Raw genomic sequence first — 15,586 nt, forward strand, 5'->3', positions numbered from 1 at the left:
GAGAAGAACCGGCAAGAAACTCCATAGGTCTATCATATAGGTCAATATTTGACTCATCCAGGTGTTGGTAGATCTCAGTATCTTATAATCCTTGAAAATTATAATAAAATCTGTAACATAAACTAAAGAATGTCATATAGGTAATACATGGGGCCCTAGTAACCAATGCCAATTTGGCAAGAATTGAGACCAAATGTCTTACCAGTATGACATAAAAGAAAACATTTATATTTTTCACAAGTTTTAGATTTATCTTACAAAATAACTATTGCGGTTGCAGTAATAACATCTATTATCATTAGATATCAAAGATATACTGAAATATACTAATGGTTCCACTAGAAATGTAAGATTACTGACCACGTGTTTGCCGTCGCACAGCCACCGTCAACTTCCAAATGAGAATACTTCAAATCAGTGTCACTTATAAAACCAAAAACCGTTTAGTATAGCGGATGACATACCACTACATCGATTTGAGGTATTATTCTCGCATATACGCAAAAGATGGCGTTGAAATATTTTTTTATTGTTTATGTAATATATATATGACCGCAGGCCCCAGGAGGTTAAAACAAATAAAAAATGAGCGTGACGTTCGCGCCAATGAGCGAGCAAGCGACTGAGTGCAGTTACGCCACATGACGTATGTTGAGTGGAACATAAGTGATGTAGGCGGTATCGTCTCCATATTAATATTATCTCAATGTCCATTTTATGACTTCCCTTTGGCGTGGTCACAAAATTAAGTCGAATATGATTTTAATTTTTAATACCTTCGGGCCTTCAGTCGAAATACATCAAAATTCGTTCAGCAGATTTTGCGTGAAAGCCGGGACAGCACAGACAAAAATTTTCTAAATTATTATTTTTTACTTACATGAAGACCATTACGTGCAGGATTTTTTTTTAGTTTTTATTTAATATACAGTATCATTACCTGTTTATTCATTAATGACTCCATAATTCGGTTATTCTGCTGTTATCACTGAGCAAAAAACAAATCACATAAACATAATACAGGTATAAAAAAACTTTAGAAGGATTAGGGTATTTTATACTTGAAAATAAAAGACGGTATTAATACAAATATTATCTGCTTTATTCCTGTATTTCACAAAAATTATTCATTCATAACAAAACTAATAGATAAGTAATTAATATATCATTACATTACACTTAGAAAAACTTTTTTTACACGACATGATATAAAAAGTTTATTGCAGTTATTAAGTGAAGAAATAATAATAAATGTGCACTTTTAACACTCCTGTAAGTACCAATCTATACACAAACACCGAAAGTCTGAAGAAACATTTTAAAATCGGTTATAAACAACATAATGTCGCTTTGACACATAGTCAATTGCAAAGTAAGAAAACAAAAATACAATTTATATCTAAACATAAATAAAAAAATCCAAAAGTGCACGCCTCATAATCTCATCCTTTACAATAAAATTGATTATTTATAAAGGTGTATATAATATAAGTATGTAGATATTTATGTATATGGTGTATATACTAAAATTATGGAGAACAGTCGATATTTTTTTTTGTTTATTTAATAACAATTAAACCACATCGAATCAGACCCTGAAAAATGAAAGGGTTCTATTCCTGAGCATACTCAAGCGTAAGAGAAAAAAAAAGACTCGATTAGTAAAGTATTTCGGTCGCTATCGTGTTAACAAGAAAATCCTCCGCACATACAGACACACGGACGTCCAAGACAGAACTTTTTTAAACTGTTTTTTAACTAGTTTAAATAACAAAAATGACATCAAAAATATCATGAATGTTAAAAATAGTGTTTTTTCTTAATATGTGTGTGTATGTATTATCTTACAAGTGCAATGTATGATACATAAAGACATTTTAAGTTTGAAAAATCAGATGTTTTGCGCGAAGTGACAGTAGTACCCACCTCAACGCTTCGCTTATGAGGCGTGCAAAAGAAAATCTCACACAATGACGTCAAGTGAATATTTGCAATTTCGTGGTACCACGAGTAATATTATATATGTAAATCAGACCAAAAAAAGCGCAAGCAAATGTAATTATTAAGCACTGACACCTTTTCCTTGGCAAGAGTATTTAAAAATCTATAAAATATTAAACAATTATAGGCACTGATATTATTTTTGTGACATTATTACAATACTTTCCTATGCATTAATCTTTACCTCAGGTCATTAACAACTTAATAAACACATTAATTACATCTAAGGACTACTAAGGTGATTTCTTTAGGCACTTTGTTGCGTACTCTGTTGTTATTTGCAATTATTTAAGGCTGCATTCAGATATTCTTTGAACATGAGTTGCTAAAATATTTTAACAATTATAAAGTTAAGGATAACAAATTATAATAGAAATAACATTCATTATGTATTTGTGACAAGGAAAAAAAAATTGAAGTTGAAACATTTTTGTGATTCGGACACTAATCTCTCATTTGTCAGGAACTAGGAAGATTGAATGAGAAGCGAGGTTCAAAGATATAAAGGTTATATAAAATTAAGCATATTATAATAGCAATAACACACACCTCATCTTTTAATTTAAAATCCAAGTGTAAATGTGCAATTTTGAAAAATATTCGCGTATAATATTATGTTAGGTATGTAAATTTCGATCAATTAAAACTATGTACGCTAGGTAAAAAATATTGCTTCGGTTGAATTGGAAACTTTAAAGTTTTAGTAAGAACACTTATAAATATCGATAAGTAGGTACTTAAATTTATTTCATAGAAGTTTTAGACCGAACTTAAATGCGAATTATGACGATTCCACTGGGATTTGTTTCGTTCAAGGGAACAAATTAAAATTGATGCATTAAATAATAAATTCTATGATTTTGTAATGTAAAATTACGATTCATAAAGAATATCTATCAAAGTTAATTTTCTATAAAAGAAAATTGTGTATGAAAACTGTGATGTCGCCGTTAAATGTCCTTCGAACAAAACAACGTAAGTATTAAATTCGAAATTTATATAATATTATATATAACATCAATATTTGCAAAGGGATATTAGAACTATTAAAATAACTAGTTATGTTAATAGGTAGTTTGCACATAATCCAAAATTTATCGGAATGTTTAAATATCTGCATTATTGAGATGAGGAGATGTTAAAGGATAAACGTGCTTCTACGTAGAATACATTTTAAAGGAAAATTTTTTTGCTATTATCCATGGAGTGTACAGATAACGAGAAATATTGTGTATGGAATCAGTTGAAAAGGTTTTAAGTTCAAAAATGTAATTTAGTCGTTGGCGATATATGAGACTTTTGTTCTACTTTTTATCATTATAATTATAGAGTACACTTTTCAACTGATACTTTAAAAATAAAAAGTTATTTGCTAACCATATATTACTCCCTTATTAAAACACTTTTGAAGGAGGTAGACTAAGTAAATAGTATCTTGATACAGAACTAAAGAAGTATTATACATATAAAGGGTATATTTTTCTTCGTATATGCTTTACTTTGAGTATATTCTTAAATTACTAGATGTTTGGATACATTGATCTGCAGGCACCGTATTATATTTTATGAAACTAGTAACCTGAGAATTTGATGATAAACAAAACCAACTTCTACAGTGTGATTGGTTAAAAGTGTATTCAAGGTACATTGGGTAAGTACTTATTTTTCGTAAATTAATATTATATTATGTTGTCAAGGTGTGATTAGGCTTAAGTTAGCTCAGAGGTAAGTATCTCAGTTGATTGCCTCACTTTAATTACCAATCCCACTGTATACTTTTAACATTAAAAAGCAAATATTGAAATTGCACCAGTTAGTAATCTTAATATAGTCTATAGTATAGTTCGATTCAAACTTAATGGCGGTTCGGAAGTTAGGTGCAGAGGGGTTAGACAAGTGGCTTTCGTTTAGCGTAACGTTTGATAGAATAGATTATGAATGTATACTGAGATTGACGTAAGCTGTCGATACATTTATCTACAGCTCATGTCAATCTCATACATTCATAATCTATTCTATCAAACGTTACGCTAATAGAAAGCCACTTGTCTAGGGGGGCAGGTGCGAGTGCGGGTGCGCACAGGTCCCTTAACTTCCCCTTAATACCTAAAATTGTTTTCTGCGCATCGGATCGTACGATGTTCCGAGCCGCCATTAAGTTTGAATCGTACTGTAATTAAAATGCAATGACATTTGTAAAAAAAATAACACTACTTATTATATACACGGAGGATCGTCTTAGATTCATTATACATTTTTGTGATAAAATACGAATCGAGAATAAAACTTAACTTTAGGTACTTGTAATATATTTTGTGACAAGTTAAAATTATTTATGAATTATATTCGAGACAAGGAATCTAAGACGACATAGAGGCAGTTGGTAGCTGCTACAAATATTAGTAAAACTATAACTAAATAATACGTATTCTCTAAATCGAAGAGAGATGAAAATTATTAAGATTTCGTTCATGGTCTCGTATAATATACGAAATCTTAATGTTTCCATTGTAACGCGTCTCTACTCCGTTAGCGGATACTGACCCTTAACTAAAACTAGGTTTACAATAATCTGCATGTTTGTACACAAATAAGAATAAAACGTGATAACGCAACATTATAAATAAACATTTATACATAATACGCATTAATAAAAAATTAAGTAAAGGGCGGCTTATTGGTAACTACGAGTCGCTGCCAATCAAATTATACATTTCAACGCATATAATATAATGTAATAGAAAAATAAAATAAACTGTAGGAGATAATATATCGGTGTAACTATTCACACTACTAAAATAAAATAACTGTATGAACATGTTTTTATATAATATTTAATATTTGTATGACTGTGATTAAATAAATATTTAATTCAGTCTTGCTAAAGTACGAGTTATTGCTTTAGTTGCGTTATTCATAACATTTATTTACCATTACGTTATTGAAAAATAAACGAATAAGTTTGATATGTAATTACCGCTTTTGTATAATACATTATTTAAAATAATTTTAAGTACACGTGTGATTTAGTTAAGTAGTGAAACGTGGATATCAATTCGATATCTCTAAGTATACATTGTGAACAGATACACTAGTAATTAATTAAAATATAAAATTACATATCATACTTACCCAGATTCGTTATAAACTAAGCATTGAAATATAAAAAAAAAGAAAATAGTTAAAAAATAACTAATAGAGTACACTATTTATCTAATGGATACTGTAAATAACTCCCCAAAATAAATTAAGTAATCACTTACAAGCGTAACAACTATAAATGTGAACACTGCACTCGTGTATAACGAGCGAAACTTACTACCGCACTGAGTCAATGTGACCGTTACACTCCAGGCGAGATTACCACCTTTGTACAAATTATTGCCGTCGTATAAAATGAACGTTCTATATATTATTTATTAAATTGGAAGTGTAATTAATTGACGAGGCCAGCGTCCTTGGCCATGCTGTAGAATATGGAGTTTTTGTCTTGTAGCAGTTGTTCTGGGGGCGCGTATTCCACGAGATGGCCTTTGTCGAGCACCATCACGCGGGTCGAGTCCATGATTGTGTTCAAACGGTGGGCGATTGTTAACACCGTACACGATGCGAATTCGGATCGGATTGTTTTCTGTAAGGCGAATTAAATGTTATTTTAACTGTTAGTTGAGTTTTATAATCTCACAATTTACTCATTGAGTAAATTTACGTTTGTGAAAAACTAAAATATATTTACGTTAAAATATGGCACTGACAAATTCTATACTAGTGTCATGAAACGCGTGCTATGCAGGGAGAGACGATTATTATATTGTATAATGTGCGTGTGAGCTACTACAAGTGTACAAGCGTGTTGGCCGTGGCATGTGTGCGTGCGATCCACTGCATGTGTACGCGTGTGAATCGCCGCCTATGTGTGCGCGAACCGCTGCACGTGTGCATACGATCCATTGCATATGTGACGCGTGTGTGAGCCAATGTACGTGTGTGCTCGAGTCACTGTGTACTGTCCGTGCGTGTATCTGTGGCACGGACACCTGTACGAGCTCGTCAGTCTCGTTTGCATATATCTGTATGTAACTATGTATATGTATATCTGTATGAGCTCATGAGTCTCGTGTGCATATGTCCACGTGTACCTGTATGAGCTCATGAGTCTCGTGTGCATGTGTCCACGTGTCCCTGTATGAGCTCATGAGTCTCGTGTGCACGTGTCCACGTGTACCTGTATGAGCTCATGAGTCTCGTGTGCATGTGTCCACGTGTACCTGTATGAGCTCATGAGTCTCGTGTGCTGGTGTCCACGTGTACCTGTATGAGCTCATGAGTCTCGTGTGCTGGTGTCCACGTGTACCTGTATGGGCTCATGAGTCTCGTGTGCATGTGTCCACGTGTACCTGTATGAGCTCATGAGTCTCGTGTGCATGTGTCCACGTGTACCTGTATGAGCTCATGAGTCTCGTGTGCATGTGTCCACGTGTACTTGTATGAGCTCATGAGTCTCGTTATTTTAACTGTTAGTTGAGTTTTATAATCTCACAATTTACTCATTGAGTAAATTTACGTTTGTGAAAAACTACAAGTGATAACTGCGTTAAAAACAACCGACTTCAAAGTTGCACTTGCAAAATTTACAAATACCTACAGACAAAAATGCTCATAAAATAAAAACTACTGGGCCTATCCGAATAAAATTTTTATGGGACCAATTCGACACCATCCCGCATCGAACAAAAAAAGAATCACGTAAATCGGTTCAGAAACCTCGGAGAAATCGGTGTACATACATAAAAAAAAAAAAAAAAATATACCGGCCGAATTGATAACCTCCTCCTTTTTTTTGAAGTCGGTTAAAAATATATTTACGTTAAAATATGGCACTGACAAATTCTATACTAGTGTCATGAAACGCGTGCTATGCAGGGAGAGACGATTATTATATTGTATAATGTGCGTGTGAGCTACTACAAGTGTACAAGCGTGTTGGCCGAGGCATGTGTACGCGTGTGAATCGCCGCCTATGTGTGCGCGAACCGCTGCACGTGTGCATACGATCCATTGCATATGTGACGCGTGTGTGAGCCAATGAACGTGTGTGCTCGAGTCACTGTGTACTGTCCGTGCGTGTATCTGTGGCACGGACACCTGTACGAGCTCGTCAGTCTCGTTTGCATATATCTGTATGTAACTATGTATATGTATATCTGTATGAGCTCATGAGTCTCGTGTGCATATGTCCACGTGTACCTGTATGAGCTCATGAGTCTCGTGTGCATGTGTCCACGTGTCCCTGTATGAGCGCATGAGTCTCGTGTGCATGTGTCCACGTGTACCTGTATGAGCTCATGAGTCTCGTGTGCTGGTGTCCACGTGTACCTGTATGAGCTCATGAGTCTCGTGTGCTGGTGTCCACGTGTACCTGTATGAGCTCATGAGTCTCGTGTGCATGTGTCCACGTGTACCTGTATGAACTCATAAGTCTCGTGTGCATGTGTCCACGTGTACCTGTATGAGCTCATGAGTCTCGTGTGCATGTGTCCACGTGTACCTGTATGAGCTCATGAGTCTCGTGTGCATGTGTCCACGTGTACCTGTATGAGCTCATGAGTCTCGTGTGCATGTGTCCACGTGTACCTGTATGAGCTCATGAGTCTCGTGTGCATGTGTCCACGTGTACCTGTATGAGCTCATGAGTCTCGTGTGCATGTGTCCACGTGTACCTGTATGAGCTCATGAGTCTCGTGTGCATGTGTCCACGTGTACCTGTATGAGCTCATGAGTCTCGTGTGCATGTGTCCACGTGTACCTGTATGAGCTCATGAGTCTCGTGTGCATGTGTCCACGTGTACCTGTATGAGCTCATGAGTCTCGTGTGCATGTGTCCACGTGTACCTGTATGAGCTCATGAGTCTCGTGTGCTGGTGTCCACGTGTACCTGTATGGGCTCATGAGTCTCGTGTGCATGTGTCCACGTGTACCTGTATGAGCTCATGAGTCTCGTGTGCATGTGTCCACGTGTACCTGTATGAGCTCATGAGTCTCGTGTGCATGTGTCCACGTGTACCTGTATGAGCTCATGAGTCTCGTTATTTTAACTGTTAGTTGAGTTTTATAATCTCACAATTTACTCATTGAGTAAATTTACGTTTGTGAAAAACTAAAATATATTTACGTTAAAATATGGCACTGACAAATTCTATACTAGTGTCATGAAACGCGTGCTATGCAGGGAGAGACGATTATTATATTGTACAATGTGCGTGTGAGCTACTACAAGTGTACAAGCGTGTTGGCCGTGGCATGTGTACGCGTGTGAATCGCCGCCTATGTGTGCGCGAACCGCTGCACGTGTGCATACGATCCATTGCATATGTGACGCGTGTGTGAGCCAATGTACGTGTGTGCTCGAGTCACTGTATACTGTCCGTGCGTTTATCTGTGGCACGGACACCTGTACGAGCTCGTCAGTCTCGTTTGCATATATCTGTATGTAACTATGTATATGTATATCTGTATGAGTTCATGAGTCTCGTGTGCATATGTCCACGTGTACCTGTATGAGCTCATGAGTCTCGTGTGCATGTGTCCACGTGTCCCTGTATGAGCGCATGAGTCTCGTGTGCATGTGTCCACGTGTACCTGTATGAGCTCATGAGTCTCGTGTGCTGGTGTCCACGTGTACCTGTATGAGCTCATGAGTCTCGTGTGCTGGTGTCCACGTGTACCTGTATGAGCTCATGAGTCTCGTGTGCATGTGTCCACGTGTACCTGTATGAGCTCATGAGTCTCGTGTGCATGTGTCCACGTGTACCTGTATGAGCTCATGTGTCTCGTGTGCATGTGTCCACGTGTACCTGTATGAGCTCATGAGTCTCGTGTGCATGTGTCCACGTGTACCTGTATGAGCTCATGAGTCTCGTGTGCATGTGTCCACGTGTACCTGTATGAGCTCATGAGTCTCGTGTGCATGTGTCCACGTGTACCTGTATGAGCTCATGAGTCTCGTGTGCATGTGTCCACGTGTACCTGTATGAGCTCATGAGTCTCGTGTGCATGTGTCCACGTGTACCTGTATGAGCTCATGAGTCTCGTGTGCTGGTGTCCACGTGTACCTGTATGAGCTCACGAGTCTCGTGTGCATGTGTCCACGTGTACCTGTATGAGCTCATGAGTCTCGTGTGCATGTGTCCACGTGTACCTGTATGAGCTCATGAGTCTCGTGTGCATATGTCCACGTGTCCCTGTATGAGCTCATGAGTCTCGTGTGCATGTGTCCACGTGTCCCTGTATGAGCTCATGAGTCTCGTGTGCATGTGTCCACGTGTCCCTGTATGAGCTCATGAGTCTCGTGTGCTGGTGTCCACGTGTACCTGTATGAGCTCATGAGTCTCGTGTGCATGTGTCCACGTGTCCCTGTATGAGCTCATGAGTCTCGTGTGCATGTGTCCACGTGTCCCTGTATGAGCTCATGAGTCTCGTGTGCATGTGTCCACGTGTACCTGTATGAGCTCATGAGTCTCGTGTGCATGTGTCCACGTGTACCTGTATGAGCTCATGAGTCTCGTGTGCATGTGTCCACGTGTACCTGTATGAGCTCATGAGTCTCGTTATTTTAACTGTTAGTTGAGTTTTATAATCTCACAATTTACTCATTGAGTAAATTTACGTTTGTGAAAAACTAAAATATATTTACGTTAAAATATGGCACTGACAAATTCTATACTAGTGTCATGAAACGCGTGCTATGCAGGGAGAGACGATTATTATATTGTACAATGTGCGTGTGAGCTACTACAAGTGTACAAGCGTGTTGGCCGTGGCATGTGTACGCGTGTGAATCGCCGCCTATGTGTGCGCGAACCGCTGCACGTGTGCATACGATCCATTGCATATGTGACGCGTGTGTGAGCCAATGTACGTGTGTGCTCGAGTCACTGTATACTGTCCGTGCGTGTATCTGTGGCACGGACACCTGTACGAGCTCGTCAGTCTCGTTTGCATATATCTGTATGTAACTATGTATATGTATATCTGTATGAGTTCATGAGTCTCGTGTGCATATGTCCACGTGTACCTGTATGAGCTCATGAGTCTCGTGTGCATGTGTCCACGTGTCCCTGTATGAGCGCATGAGTCTCGTGTGCATGTGTCCACGTGTACCTGTATGAGCTCATGAGTCTCGTGTGCTGGTGTCCACGTGTACCTGTATGAGCTCATGAGTCTCGTGTGCATGTGTCCACGTGTACCTGTATGAGCTCATGAGTCTCATGTGCTGGTGTCCACGTGTACCTGTATGAGCTCATGAGTCTCGTGTGCATGTGTCCACGTGTACCTGTATGAGCTCATGAGTCTCGTTTGCATGTGTCCACGTGTACCTGTATGAGCTCATGAGTCTCGTGTGCATGTGTCCACGTGTACCTGTATGAGCTCATGAGTCTCGTGTGCATGTGTCCACGTGTACCTGTATGAGCTCATGAGTCTCGTGTGCATGTGTCCACGTGTACCTGTATGAGCTCATGAGTCTCGTGTGCATGTGTCCACGTGTACCTGTATGAGCTCATGAGTCTCGTGTGCATGTGTCCACGTGTACCTGTATGAGCTCATGAGTCTCGTGTGCATGTGTCCACGTGTACCTGTATGAGCTCATGAGTCTCGTGTGCATGTGTCCACGTGTACCTGTATGAGCGCATGAGTCTCGTGTGCATGTGTCCACGTGTACCTGTATGAGCTCGTCGGTCTCCAGGTCGACGGCGGCGGTGGCCTCGTCGAGCACGAGCAGCGGCGTCTTGCGCAGCAGCGCGCGCGCCAGGCACACGAGCTGGCGCTGCCCCACCGACAGGTTCTCGCCGCCCTCCGACACCTCGTGCAGCAGCCCCGACGGGAGACCTGCCGATCATAGAATGGTTTTATTTTTGAATGTTTTCGGTTTTTTTTTTTTAACTTTTAAGCTATTGCATAGCTTCTATCGCGGGCCTTGAGCGCGGGGACCGAATCCAAAAATCCCGCGGCAGTCCCCGAGTGCCACACATCTTTTTTTTATATAATACTAACAGTAAGTGGTAAATTATTATTTATCTGTATTTTTACGTATTGAAAGCGCTTTTAAACGAAGTCTACTTGAGTAAATATATTATGTTTCGATTTAAATTTGAATTGAAATACTTAAATAATACAACAAACCATAAATCATAACAACCCATTAAGCTTTACTTCAATTCAATAATCATTAACTGAAAATTAATTCATTCAGTAGAACAATCTTGACATAGAAGTACAACTTTACACACACAACATAATCCAACATACCTTGTACAAACGCCTTCAAATGCGCATGCTCCAACGACCTCCATATATCCTCATCAGAGAAGGCACCAAACGGATCCAGGTTCATACGCAGCGTGCCCGAGAACAGCACGGGGTCCTGCGGGATGATAGTGATGCGCGAACGCAGCTGGTGCAGCCCTATTGTCGATATGTCGATACCGTCGATCATGATCTTGCCGCTAGATGGCTCCACTATGCTGTAGAAAAGTTTATCATGTTATATTTTGTAGTCGATATTATTCAATCATAATCTTGTCACTAGATAGCTCCACTATGCACTTTAGATGATTATGTATTATGTTAAAATATGGACAAGAAAAAATCAGTGCACGAAGTAAATTGTGAATTTTAATTGGAAAATAATAAATATACAATTCAAATATCGCACCTTCGGTAGAACAAGGGCATAATTGTCAAAAATTGCCAAAATGACTTAAATATGCAGAAATGCTTTAAAAAGGCCCTTTCAACTGGAGGGACAAAGACATTCGTTTAATTCCTACAAAAAACAGCCAGATTGAAATAGTGGCGTTGTCATTTTGGCGCTATTTTGTTTCTCTCTTGGCGAGACAAAGTCTCATTGGTTAGTTGTGCCATCGGCGGGGACTGAGCTAGCTGTCACTTGGAGCGCTAACGTCGTTTATGTAAATATGCCCTATAATGTTTTTGATTTCTGGAACGACAAGGCCATATCTGTCACACTTATGCCTAGTTTACGATTTAAAAATTGGGAGGACAAAGTCGTTCAGACAATTGTGCCCTTGTCTGTCCAAGATTTGTTATACTCCATGGTCTTAAAAGTAACATTTTATTCCGATAATTGCTGTAGAGAGCAAAAAAACAAGTTAGTTTTTTAGAAATTTAAACGATAGGACTGCCAATCAAAATACAACAAACACCCACAAATCTATCCTCAAAAACTTTCGAGTTTACATAATAAATAATAATATTAGTAAGATATTTATTCGTAAATAATTATTTTTCTTTTTCAAATTTGTTTTTGGAATGTATTATTTTGCTGTGAACACATTGCCTATAAAATCGATCATACATAAATTAGGGGACCCAGCATAAGCCGATGCCGTCCATTCTGGAATGTAAAACGTGCAAAAAAAGCTGGCCCAATATCAATATGCACTCCGGCAGAATACATAAGCCTTATAAAAAATGCCACGAAAAAGGAGGAATTATTTAATGTCAAGGAATTGAATTATGATTCTTTCTTGTTCTGTTATCTTAATATAATATTATTCCAATTTTTAAAGCGATTCCAAAGAATTTTGCTAGGAAACATAATAGTTTCAGATTGTTGAAGATGTGTAATGGCTGATTAGTAAGTTTTGATCTCTATTTTTGTGATAAAGTACTGCGGCTTTCTAAAGTGTTTAAGAAAATAAAACATTTATACAAAAAAACACGTTATTATCATTCCAAAATTATTAACTTAAAGCTTTAGATATGGCCATATTTACAAATTAATTTTCTTGTTGGTGGAACAAGGGCACAAATGTACACCTACTTAAGAAAAAAATATTATTAAAAAAAAACTAGCAGTTTTTAATATTTGTAAACGATACACCTAATAGAATATAGTATATAGTTTATGTCATACAAAGCAGAACAACCATAAAAAAATTATTATCATAGCTAGACCACATTAAGTACTACAAATATCTTAAAATGGCTCTCCTGTAAAATTGCAAAAACTGTAATTGTGCCCTTGTTCTACCGAAGGTGCGATATGTAAAACTGTTTCATACGAATTACATTAACAAGGAATGAATGACAACTATATTGTACACACCAGATAAAAAAAAAAAAAGAAATACGCATAAATTGCACCAAGCCATTTCTTCCGGGTAAACCAACCAAGGTAAACAATAACCAATAAAACGAATGGAATGTTGGTATGCAGTTACATTTTTTAAATAACTAAAAGTAAAAGTAATAAGGGGGCCGAGCGCTTGCGTGTATAGAGTATAGAGGGAGGAGGCCAAGCGCTCGCATATACGTGTATAGACCAGTGGTTCCCAAAGTTGTATGGGCTACGACTCATCTAATACATGTTCCCAAACTCGGGACCCACCTCTAAGAAATTTAACCGTTAACAATATACCTAAATAAACGACTTTTCAAATAACAAACAAAGTTTAAGTACATTTTTTTATTAGTTAATTAAATAACTACACTAAAAATTATTTCAATGGGAAAAATGAAATTGTTTTCTATTTTTCGTCATGACACTTTTAACATCAACTTCAACTCGAGTCACTTTTAATCGCAGTGAGTTTGATATTATGTCCAATTTATTGCGATATTTAGTTTTAATGTTCACCATATTAGAAAATCCGGCCTCACATAGGTAAGGGCGCTTGTGCACTACAAGGAATTTAACTGTCCAGCATTCCGATTTCTTACGGTCCGGTATGGCACGCCATTAATCTAAAATTTAGGTGTCCTCACCGGAAGAGGCCGAGCGTGAGCGTGGACTTGCCGGCGCCGGTGCGGCCGACGATGCCGAGCTTCTCGCGCGGCGCCACGGCGCACGTGAGGTCGCGCAGCACGGGCTCGCCCGCGCGGTAGCACAGCGTCAGCCGCTCCAGCTGCAGCGCGCCCGTCTCCGGCCACGTGGCGCCCGGCCCGCCGCCCACCGACCACGCCGCCTCCTGCGCACGTACACATTCAATTATTTATTAAGCTTGCTTATCTATACATATAATAAATCTGTAGAAGGGTCAATTCTGTACATTGAAAATATTGAAAAAATAACTAGCAGGGGGTGTTACTGGATCGATACCAAACCCAAATATGTGATTAAAAAAATTTTTGTCTGTCTGTCTGTCTGTCTGTCTGTATGTGAAGGCATCACGTGAAAACTAACGGTTCGATTTCGATAAAACTTGGTATAATTATACCTTATTATCCTGGGCATAAAATAGGATACTTTTTATCCCGGAAAAATACGTAGAAAAAAAAAATCTTAATTTTTCTTAATTTTACCGCGCGGACGGAGTCGCGGGCGGAAGCTAGTAATAAAATAAAATTTATTAGCAACTTCAAATATGTATAACATTACAATATTGCTCTGCCTTCTGAACTAGGTAATTACCTGTATCTCAGAAGGCAGTGCCTTCCCTTACAAATTCCATATTTCATTATATTATGTAATGTAACCATTACATTACCTTGGACGAAAATGTTCAAGTTATCTGTCATTATCATATGTGTAAACATTATTTATACATTTTTGTAATAGTTAACTTTAACAGATCATAGGAAACTGTGTTTCAGGGTCTAAAGCCGGGTATCGATTTCACGCTCCAAGAAGAACATAGTTGCGCGTTCCAATCAAGCACAACGAATACAATTTTGGGAGGTGCTAATATGTACGTAAGAACGGAATTATCAGTTTAATTTAAGCCGCGTGTCAAAGGCAATTCATTGCTGTTTATCGATACACTATTTGTCATTTTATAGTTAAGCTAATGAAAACATGTCCAAAAGTTCAGAGATCAGCCATATCAATATTTTAACATTTACAAATGTTTTTAATTACACGTTATACTAAAATATCGGTCACAAAATTAACAATATTTTCAATATATGATATAACCTGCTTGGTCTCAGCATATTCCTTTATTCTCTCAACAGCTACAATGTTAGTTTCAACGTCCGAAGTCATCCTTACGAGCCAATTCAGGGTTTGTGTGATCTGCAATTTGAAATAACACAAACATTACTCCTTACAATTAAGGTTTACTTTGCACAATTAACTATCATATAACCTATAGATACAAAAATTCAATAAACTGCAGTAAAAACACAACATAATTCTACAGAGATGAGTCTTAAAGACTTGAATAATGAATTTAAATTTATATTAAAATATAAAATAATATTTTGGATAATTAAAAAGCAACTGACCTGCAACGCATAACTGACAGACAGTCCAACCAAGCCCGGGTCTACAGTCTCCCTACCAAGCACCGCAAACAGCGCCGAGAAGAATATAATGAGGTTGCCGATCATCTCGAGCCGTATAGCGAGCCACCTGTTGGCGATGCAGCTGGGGTAGTAGCACAGCTGGTTGTAGTCCACGCCGCGCTCTGATTCCTCTACAAACCTGTTTTTAGGATATTCACTTATATTAGTATAACTTTTATCTTATAGTGAATCTATACTTAATAATTAATATTATAAGAAGAGTTTGTTTGATTGTTTGTTTGAACGCGCTAATCTCGGGAACTACTGGTCCGATTTG

General features: G+C 38.1%; 1 protein-coding gene across 4 annotated transcripts in view; it reads right to left on the minus strand.

Annotated features, from left to right (window-relative positions):
* Positions 1 to 3,156: 3,156 nt before the first annotated feature.
* The window catches only part of LOC123693863 (multidrug resistance-associated protein 1), a 39,724-nt gene continuing 27,294 nt past the window's right edge, over positions 3,157 to 15,586 (minus strand). For all 4 annotated transcript variants that reach the window (XM_045639123.1, XM_045639121.1, XM_045639122.1 and 1 more), the window contains exons 21-26: positions 15,250 to 15,448; positions 14,939 to 15,037; positions 13,789 to 13,991; positions 11,308 to 11,522; positions 10,721 to 10,887; positions 3,157 to 5,632 (exon numbers count right to left, since the gene is read on the minus strand). In XM_045639123.1, coding sequence (XP_045495079.1) covers positions 5,438 to 5,632; positions 10,721 to 10,887; positions 11,308 to 11,522; positions 13,789 to 13,991; positions 14,939 to 15,037; positions 15,250 to 15,448 — 1,078 coding nt within the window. In that variant the 3' untranslated portion in view covers positions 3,157 to 5,437. The remainder of the gene's footprint in view (positions 5,633 to 10,720; positions 10,888 to 11,307; positions 11,523 to 13,788; positions 13,992 to 14,938; positions 15,038 to 15,249; positions 15,449 to 15,586) is intronic.

The sequence above is a fragment of the Colias croceus genome, chromosome 8 (assembly GCF_905220415.1).
Source record: "Colias croceus chromosome 8, ilColCroc2.1".
Classification (NCBI taxonomy): domain Eukaryota; kingdom Metazoa; phylum Arthropoda; class Insecta; order Lepidoptera; family Pieridae; genus Colias; species Colias croceus.